This window comes from Carassius carassius, chromosome 24 (assembly GCF_963082965.1).
Source record: "Carassius carassius chromosome 24, fCarCar2.1, whole genome shotgun sequence".
NCBI lineage: Eukaryota > Metazoa > Chordata > Actinopteri > Cypriniformes > Cyprinidae > Carassius > Carassius carassius.
The window spans coordinates 11,555,119-11,564,833 of NC_081778.1; the positions used below are offsets into that span (position 1 = coordinate 11,555,119).

At 36.9% G+C, this 9,715-nt stretch overlaps 2 protein-coding genes across 3 annotated transcripts; one reads left to right on the forward strand and one right to left on the reverse strand.

Moving 5' to 3' along the window:
* Nucleotides 1-548: 548 nt before the first annotated feature.
* LOC132103795 (serine/threonine-protein kinase pim-1-like) lies at nucleotides 549-2,035 on the reverse strand. Its single transcript, XM_059508885.1, has 5 exons — nucleotides 1,831-2,035; nucleotides 1,446-1,540; nucleotides 1,283-1,333; nucleotides 770-1,148; nucleotides 549-673 (listed from the first exon to the last, which is right to left on the reverse strand). Exons 3-5 carry the CDS (start codon nucleotides 1,316-1,318, stop codon nucleotides 549-551), a joined length of 540 nt encoding a protein of 179 aa, XP_059364868.1. The 5' UTR covers nucleotides 1,319-1,333; nucleotides 1,446-1,540; nucleotides 1,831-2,035.
* A 3,676-nt stretch (nucleotides 2,036-5,711) lies between these two features.
* LOC132102804 (caspase-2-like) lies at nucleotides 5,712-9,018 on the forward strand. 2 transcript variants are annotated; one of them, XM_059507460.1, is made up of 7 exons: nucleotides 5,712-5,869; nucleotides 5,989-6,165; nucleotides 6,239-6,367; nucleotides 7,211-7,301; nucleotides 7,723-7,917; nucleotides 8,020-8,129; nucleotides 8,432-9,018. In XM_059507460.1, the coding sequence occupies exons 1-7, from the start codon at nucleotides 5,783-5,785 to the stop codon at nucleotides 8,564-8,566; spliced, it is 924 nt and encodes a 307-aa protein (XP_059363443.1). In that variant the 5' UTR covers nucleotides 5,712-5,782; the 3' UTR covers nucleotides 8,567-9,018. The 2 variants fall into 2 exon arrangements, with proteins under 2 accessions (XP_059363443.1, XP_059363444.1); XM_059507461.1 differs by having other exon boundaries at nucleotides 5,713-5,869; nucleotides 7,723-7,911.
* The last annotated feature ends 697 nt before the right edge of the window (nucleotides 9,019-9,715 follow it).

Here is a 9,715-nt window from a genome sequence, read left to right on the forward strand (position 1 = left end):
CGCGCGAGCCGCTTCGCTTGGGTCTGCTGTGCTGCAGCACTGCGTTTTACATTATTTAAAAATTAAGGATAATTTTTGGCTTCATATTCTCGAGAAAAGGGGACCTTTTCCCATAGCGTAAGCTAGCTTACGCAGTACGAGAGTACTCTCGAAAGGGAACCCTGGGTCTGGACAGACACACTATGGAGCTCGGAGACCAGGGTTGCTGAGACGGCTATCTCTGGGACTGAGATGTTCTTGGGTGCATAAAAAAACAGAGGAGGTTTGACTTTTTGGTTCTTTCTCATGACTCATGAGGATATTAATTCTTTATAGCTGATCTTAGTTTCACTACCTTAAACCAGTTGTGGGACATGATTCGCCCCAGACCTAGTCTCCGACTTGGCTTCTCGTGCAGGAGAGCCCTGAGGAGGTCACAGCATTCTGTGCAGGAAGATACGAAAGACATCTGATTACTACTTCACACTTCACATCTGCTCTATTTGATCATGTTAAGCTCTGAGATGTTTTGTATGATTCTTAATTATTCATTTTTGGAGATGCAGATTTCACCTTTTGACAGGCCGGATTTGAACCATTGTGAACATCACAATCCCTAGTGACCAGACTGTCGCCGGCCCGCCGTAGTACTTCCCCCTGCTGTGGTACTCTGGAGGGGAGTACACTGCTGTGCCTGGAGGAGAGAGGAGATTGTATGACGTGTAAGTTTGCTTCAATGCAGCATGATTGTTTTGTATCTATTAGAAGAAATGAATTATTTTATACTTACCACAGTATGACCTGTACGGTGTCCTCCTCAAAATATCCCCGCATCCGAAGTCAATCAGACTGACTTCTGATGTCTCCCTGTTTACTAGGATGTTCTCTAGTTTGATGTCACGGTGGAAAACTCTGCGGAGGTGGCACCTGTTTGCGGCTTGAGCCGCCTGCCACATGATCTGCCGTGTTATTTCTTCATCAAGGCTTCCAGCGTGACGCCTGATGAACTCCACGAGATTCTCACAGGGAGAGGGACATTCGAGGACCATGACGAAGTGGTCAGGGTGGTCCGTCCAGTCCAGCAGCCTGATTATCTCTGGCACACTGGGACCTTTGTTTGCGAGGATGGTAAGGGCGATCTCTTTCGGAAGAGGTTTTGGATGATCAGGCTAGAAGACAGACAGTCCTTATGATGGTTAGATGGAGGTGGTTTCCCAAATAGGGATTTTTGTTCAATTCAATACAATTCAATTTATTTGTTAATATGAGATATTTTATATTGTTTAATGTGCAATGTACTTACAATGAATATACATTCCGTGTGCTGGGTCTTCGTCATATATTTCAAAGCCACCTGAAGAACAAACAAAAACAATGAACTTAAGGTACACTAAAATAGTAAAGGATGAGGATAATACAGGGCAAACATTTTCTAGCTTGATAATGTGTTATTTATATTAACTTACTTTAAGATCATCATTTAAACGCCTGCCCTCATATACAACACCAAAACCACCTTTCCCCAGCTGATCACCAATGGTTTAGCGACTGAAGATGTAGTCTGTTAAAAGAGAAAATAACAGGAACTTTCAAAGTCACAGCAGTGCATTTAACTTATTTCCCCTAAATCCTATTTCATATGATTACTTTTTTAAAGACTGTATTTTAACTAATACAGACTATATTTACTCCATTTATCATATTTTAGTACATATAATTTGAGGCTATGATTTAACATGGAAAGGAATAAAGATCTAATCATGGCCTTGGTGTAGATTTTGGTATATGTGCTGGTGTGTATTTTTGATATTATGTTGGTATTCATTTTCATAACATGGTTGTGTCATGTACCATCACTATTTTTTCCTGCCCATGCCATCTTCTTTTTCTGTCCCTCATCCTGCTGCTGCTGCTGCTCTCGCTGACCTAAGCTGCTCTCTGGGTGTTTTTTGGCAGCTCTGAAGAAAGAGCTCAACCTCCGCCACCACTTTTTGCTCTTTCTTTTCTCCTTCACTCTCTCTGCCTCCTTCCTCTCATTCTCCTCCTCCCTCTCCTCTTCCTCCCCTCCTTCCTCTCCTCCTACTCCTCCTTCCTTTCCTCCTACTCCTTCTTCTCCTCCTACTCCTCCTTCCTCTCCTCCTTCCTCCTCCTTCCTCTCTTCCTACTCCTCCTTCCTCTCCTCCTCCTCCAGCACCAACAGGGCTCTCATCACGGGGATGAGGATGTTGAAGCTCAGTGTTGGTGCTGGGTTTTTAGGGGTGTACTAAGATGTTGATTGTACACCTCTCCAACCGTCATCAGACTCACTTTTGTCACTCGCTGTCCCATCGCTGACCACTACAACAAACCCACAAATGGGCGATTCTAGGATTTTTTCAACTGGGGGGCACAAGAGGGGCCACGATTAATACAGAGGGGCCAATCTTGTGTTGTTTGAACTGTATATCCAAATCATTTCAAGAGTTCAGTAACCTTTAAACAGTGATACCCTATTATATTTTAATAGCAGTTATTCACTGCTCTAAATCAAAACAATCAAATACAATTTTTCTTAACTTTTCACTTTACAAAAGTGAAAGAAAAACTGTAATAAATAAAAGAATCCAATGTATGAACAGTGTACAACTCACAAATAATAATAATAATAGAATTTATTTATCATAGCCTTATATAATATATATATAATAGCCTTATTTATATAAATGCAGAATACCATTAATAATTCATAGAAATAAATACACAATTAATGAATTAATAGAACTAATATATATTTAATATAATAAATTGTTTTTGTTTATTATCCACATCCCATTCAATTTGCATAGCAGCAGTTGCAGTAAATTTGCATTGATGAATAAACAAAATCTACTTATGTCAAGGCTAATTAATCTTGAGCATATTGATTTAAAACTATAAATATATCCATATTTTGTTAGATAGCTACTTGTTCAAAAAGGTAGCTTTAGTTTAACATGTAAAATATGTGGATCCTATAGAAACAGTTTAGAATAGCTTAATTAGTCCAGTGTTATTTTAGTATTAGTTATTTGTTTTGCTATTTAATCATGCATTAAATATTTATGTATGATATTTGCGGACATATGATAAAGCCAGGAGCTAAATTATTTTTTTTCATTTTGATTACACACAAGATGAAAAAAGATGTTCAGAGGGATTTCAGCATATTTATATATTTTCGGCATATTCTTTTATTTGTATTGAAATGTCTCATTAATCAGGCCAGTAATGATTTATTAACAAATCCCTCTGGAGATATCTTCAGAATACAGAATATAAGTGTATAACTGGAGAGTTTGGTGCACATAGCTGCTACATAGGCTAAGATGTTTGTACTGAAGAATGACAAAAAAATCATTTTGAGAAAACGGCATTTAAAGATTTGTAATGTAAAAGCGAATTATTTTTTTTAGTGGAAACAGCTATTTACAGACACAATATCTTGTCAAATCCTTAGCAATCAACAATACAAACCAACTAAAACACATCAAAACCTATAACTCAGCATTTATGGCCTTCAACTAAACAGAAAAACAGTCAAAAACACTGTGGAAATGTCAGAGCACGTCACGTGATGCGTCTGAACGAATCACGTTGTCGGAAATTGGCATCAGCCAATGAGATTTACATTTAGTGTTAAATGCCCCATGCATTGTACTTTCACAATTGGTTGCTGATGAAAAGGAAATGACCATATTTGGATCCGAGAACATTGTACGGGAGAGAGAGCTAGAGAGAGAGCTTCCCACGGTGCAGACAGCAATCGCGGAGCACCATGGTGATTTAGAACGCCAACTGAATTTATGAGAAATCTACAGACGCAAATAAAGGTGTAGTAAAATAAAGACCTATATGTGTATTTTGGACTTTTTTCACCCCAAGTCTGAAAGAAGACATGTTATTGAAGACAAACAGCCCCAAATCTCATAATTGACCAGTAAAAAAACGATGTTTTTGCATGTGTCTCTCACCCATAGACTGTAAAAAAAAGTCTCAAGTGTGGAGCGTTAGATAAACATCATATGATTTGTTTCGTCACCTCACTTAAGTGAAAAAAGTCACTAATCGACTGCATGATTCAATAATGACTTTATTAGAATTGCAATTATACTTTTTTTAAACCATTGATTTAAATTGCATTGTTGCCTATATCGGCGCGTTCGGCCGAAAAATAAGTAAATCGTAACGCAGTAAACCCCTTTTACATTCAACATCAGAGGAGCATAGTAAATATAATGATTAGCATCTTGGTCTGCTCTAGGAGATAACATCGTCATCGAACCTGGTCTGTCTAACACCGAAAGACGTTAACGTTAGTACCAAACACTTCTTGCACTGCAACAACTCGCTAATCGAAAAACATAAGCTATATAAAATATATCAACTTACCGTGTGCTTTTTTCGTTGGAAAACAGCAGCTCGCTATTCTTGGTACTCGTTGAGAAGCATCGCGACGCAATCATGAGTTATTTACTAAACTGAAAGATTATGATTTGAATTTGTGAGTGACAGACAAGTAGAAGGGTGGGGGCACACTGGGGGGCCAATCAGTTTTCAGGAGGGGCCAGTGCCCCCATGGCCCCTCCCCTGGCTACGCCACTGCCCACAACGAATGTAAGAATGTCATTTGCTTTATATACTCCGCGAGTTCTATTCGGACGCGCTCTGTGGCGTCATAAGGCTTTGAGCATCTCAAAACTTTCTAATGATTCCCGTTCAGTCCTAACCATAAAACATTATAGAAAATAAATAAAGTAAAAATTGATTACATTATTCAAATGTAAAAAAAATATGTAACTATATAAATATAAATTATATAAATAAACTATGTATGTATATTTACAGGTCCTTCTCAAAAATTAGCATATTGTGATAAAGTTCATTATTTTCCATAATGTAATGATAAAAATAAACTTTCATATATTTTAGATTCATTGCACACCAACTGAAATATTTCAGGTCTTTTATTGTTTTAATACTGATGATTTTGGCATACAGCTCATGAAAACCCAAAATTCCTATCTCAAAAAATTAGCATATCATAAAAAGGTTCTCTAAACAAGCTATTAACCTAATCATCTGAATCAACTAATTAACTCTAAACACCTGCAAAAGATTCCTGAGGCTTTTAAAAACTCCTAGCCTGGTTCATTAATCAAAACTGCAATCATGGGTAAGACTGCCGACCTGACTGCTGTCCAGAAGGCCATCATTGACACCCTCAAGCAAGAGGGTAAGACACAGAAAGAAATTTCTGAACAAATAGGCTGTTCCCAGAGTGCTGTATCAAGGCACCTCAGTGGGAAGTCTGTGGGAAGGAAAAAGTGTGGCAAAAAACGCTGCACAATGAGAAGAGGTGACCGGACCCTGAGGAAGATTGTGGAGAAGGACCGATTCCAGACCTTGGGAGACCTGCGGAAGCACAGGACGTCTTATCAAAGTAGATCGTCAAATAAATGACTTTATCTATGACCAGTGATCGATTCCCTGGAGTTTTTTTCTACGTGACAACAAGCTTCATGCTACCAAGAACTGGAGCTGCTTTTCTCTGTACGGTTATAACGTAAAATACACAGGCGAATTTTGTATGTAATTTTTATGCAACATTTCTTCTAAGTCTAAGTTTTTCATTTAATAATTTATTGTTTCAGGTTTAGTTCAATTTCCAAACAAACATATTTAAACATATGTGTTATGGAAGAAAGAGTAATAGATGAAGGAAAATTGTTATGTGAGATGAGCCTAATATTTTTGAGTCTGTGTGTGTGTGTGTGTTTTAGAGTCCATGGAGTTGTGTTTGGATGCTGACTCTCCTATGACCACAGCTGTTGTTCCCTGCACGCCAGAATTTTACCAGTCCCATAGATCACAGGTATAAGGACTCAAACTCTATTCCTTTGCACACTCACAGACAAAACCCCATTTTATTAGCAAATATTTATGCTATGTTAGCACTGTGTGTAACCTCTAAACATATGTCTTTCCTTTCAGGCATACTCGATGCGCTCCTCCCCGCGAGGGCTGGCTCTGGTGCTGAGTAACGTGAGGTTTGACTCAAACACTGATTTAGGCGTCCGAAGGGGAGGAGAAGTGGATGAGGAGACACTGAGGAGACTCTTTATGGAGCTGGATTTCACAGTCAGCCTACACAAAGACCTAACGGCGGATGTGAGCTAGACGTGCTGCGGAGTCGGACTGCCCTGCAAAGTCAATTCTTAAGTCTTTGATTTGTGTTTTTCAGACAATGTGCAGGTATCTAGAACAGTTTGCCCAGCAGAAGGAGCATGCAGAGTATGACTGCACTGTTGTGTGTTTACTGTCACATGGAGTGGAGGGATCTGTCTACGGCACTGATGGACAGCTGCTGGAGGTGCACTTGATTTTAATACCACTAGTTATTGAAGAAAAATATCCATTTCACGTGTTTTTTCTTTTTTTAATCGATACTGATACAGATTCTTAAATCGTAAGAGAAAGCTTTTAGTCTATGCTGTTTTCGGTTGATGCATGAACTTCACTAAACATTATTTGTAGCTCACCTGCAATCAAATAAGCTTTGCACTTTGTTACTCTTGATATGAAATAGTATCACATTTAAAATGTTCATTATTATAGAAATTCACATTTTATCATGATATGCAAACAATAAATGATGCTTTTTAACTTAGCGTAACAGATTGCTGTAACTGATCATCTTTTCCGTTTTACTGTTAGTCATGGCACAAAATAAACCTGATTAAACATCAGAATCTATGTTGAAACAGTACTCACTGAAATGTATCAAACTCATAATTGAATAAATCTACAAAAAAGTTTTTATTACAGCCGCCGTTTAAATGTTTGTCTTTCAATGACAAATCTGAGTAAAAACATAATTCTGTTGTACAATTGGTTGATTATTAAATACAATAAATTAATTATCCAATAAAATGCATTTTTGATTTCAGTTTTTGTCTAAATTAAAACTTTTTTGTAAAAAAGAAAACAAATGTGCAATAATATTAAAACAGTTATACTAATATATAATTATACAATTTTTTTATAAGTTATACGGTTTTTGAGTTACTGGTTTCAGCCCAGGATATTTATTTTCGTGCATCACTGATTAGTTTTACACACAGTTCAATATGTGAGTTCCTTTTGAAGTACATTTATTACCTTTACAAGGCTCCTTTACACATCAGAGTTTGAAATGTCTCTCTCTGTCTCTCAGTTGGACTGGGTGTTCAAGATTTTTGATAACGCCCACTGCCCTCCACTCCAGAATAAGCCAAAGATGTTCTTCATTCAGGCTTGTCGAGGAGGTGAGTTAATGAGTTACCTAATATATATATATATATATATATATATATATATATATATATATATATATATATATATATATATATATAATATGCTTATATACATATATATATATATATATATATATATATATATATATATATATATATATATATATATATATATAAGCATATTATATATATATATATATACATATATATATAAGCATATTGTATGGAAATGTGCTTGTTTTAATTAATTGAAGAATTGGTTTTATCAGCTAGAGCATTTAAATAGGTTTTAATAAAGTTTTTTTATTTATTTCAAAAATAGATTTTAAACTTTTATTATTATCATTTATATATTTATTTTATTTTTAATTGGCAATGAAATATAAAATAGTCATGGAAGCTATCAGCAAACAGACATTTGTTTCTATTTCAGAGGAAATGGACAACGGCGTGGACCAGTTGGATGGGCAGGAACAGACTCAGTCTCCAGGCTGTGAACAGAGGGATGCTGGCAGAGAGGGGGAGAGAGACGATGAAGAGAAAGAGGAGATAGACAGAGAGAGACTGAGAGTCAAACTGCCCCAGAGATCCGACATGATCTGCGGCTTTGCTACCCTCAAAGGTTTCAGTGTGTACACGTTGTTGTATCTTCATCTTATTTTATTACCATTCGTCATGACTTATGTCACAGGCTGTGCAGATTGCTGATGCTTTGTGTTTTGTTTTTTAGGCACTGCTGCAATGAGAAACACCAAGAAAGGGTCCTGGTTCATTCAGGAACTGAACACCACAATCAGACAGAGAGCCAGCGACACACACCTGGCAGACATACTTGTGCAGGTAAACGTTTTAATCCACATTTTGAATTCACTGATTTATGGCCATCGATGGTTTCCAAACAATGTTAACATTTTATGTTTTGTACCTGGCAATTTGATATTTAATTCAGTTGATAGCCATTCAGAATCATATTTTATTGTCAGGCTGTTTTATAAATAACACCTCATTCACAACTTGTAACAGCGTAATAATGTAAAGCCTGATATATATGAAATAAAATCCATATATTTTTTGCATATAAAATATGATAAAGTATCCTTTATAGGGTTAAAATGTATTTTGCTTTCCGTTGTTCTGTAAAGGTGAACAATCAAATTAAAAGCAGAGAGGGATACGCACCTGGTTCAGCCCATCATCGCTGTAAAGAGATGTCAGAGTTCACCAGTTCCCTCTGTAAAGACCTCTACCTCTTCCCTAAGTACTACCCCAACAACTAGACACACGCACACATACAAACACACATTCCCCAGGCATGAAGCACATGCAGAACACACTGCCCTAGGAACTGATTTTGATGCAGTAGCAGGAGCTCAGCGCTCGTGTGTGTGTGTGTACATCCATCACCTGCTGCAAGCTCAGCACACAACACACAGAGTCATGTAATTCTACTTATACCCGTTAAGATGTGTCATCTGTTTCACATTCCCTAGCACAATGACAGGTTCATAGGATGTGTGTTATGTACAGTGGATTTGCCAAGATGGATCAGATTTTTTTTTTTATCTTCTTGGGTGCACTTAGAAAATGCATGATCAAAAGCATTCTCCATTTATTCCTATTTTTTTCACCATTGAAATATGCTAAGGAAAGGGTAACGATGCCATTTGTGAGTATATGTGAAAAAATCCATTTGTTTTCCTGATTTATAGGGGGAAATGGGGGTTAAAAATAAGCAGAAAAATGAAATTTCATTCTTCTTTGTACATTGTTTTTTCTCAGTAATTCATTTTCTGTATGTTCTGCAGTTGTGTAGCCTTTTTATAGCCAACCCGAAATCTTGTTGGTACATTCGGAGCAGCTTAATGATACACCCCTCATCATCTGTCACACATACAGTACACGGTTGTATGCATAGACATGCATAGTAACATTGTGCCAGTACCATACTAAACTCCTCCATACCATTTCACTTATTAGATTGGAACAGAGCAGATCTGCTCTTACTTTATCTTTGGTTTCTATTAATGTTCTCTTTAAGTACTGTGGCATGACATCTGTCCATTTTCTTTAGTTATCCTGTGTGCACCATGGAAGCTTTTTTACATTTTGATAGGGCTTCCTGACTCAAGTTAAAAGTTAAACTATTTATCCATTTTGGTTAGCATATAATAGTTATTTTTTAAATCATTACTAGGATGCATATCAAAACACTTGATCGTTCTCCAGACATTTGTGAATTTCCAGGTGCATTCCAAATGGTGTTTCCACTCGTTTATATATCCTTCTAACAAGTTTTGTAATTATTCCTGTGCATATGCATGTTTCTCTTACTTTTGCACATTTCTTTACACTACAAAGATTCTGTGTGCTATTGAATGTACTGTACACTATGGAGACTCAAATATGCTGTCTTAAAGAAAAGCCTG

Bases quoted from the DNA above. Each gene is read 5' to 3' on its own strand.
- LOC132102804 (XM_059507460.1), top strand. From the start codon at position 5,783: ATGGAGTTGTGTTTGGATGCTGACTCTCCTATGACCACAGCTGTTGTT. The intron at 7,302-7,722 runs GTGAGTTAATGA...TTTCTATTTCAG, and splicing joins CATTCAGGCTTGTCGAGGAG to AGGAAATGGACAACGGCGTG. The intron at 7,918-8,019 runs GTGTGTACACGT...TTTGTTTTTTAG, and splicing joins TGCTACCCTCAAAGGTTTCA to GCACTGCTGCAATGAGAAAC.
- LOC132103795 (XM_059508885.1), bottom strand. From the start codon at position 1,318: ATGACGAAGACCCAGCACACGGAATGTATATTCATT. The intron at 1,149-1,282 runs GTAAGTACATTG...TCTGTCTTCTAG, and splicing joins ACACGGAATGTATATTCATT to CCTGATCATCCAAAACCTCT. The intron at 674-769 runs GTAAGTATAAAA...TCTCTCCTCCAG, and splicing joins ACCGTACAGGTCATACTGTG to GCACAGCAGTGTACTCCCCT.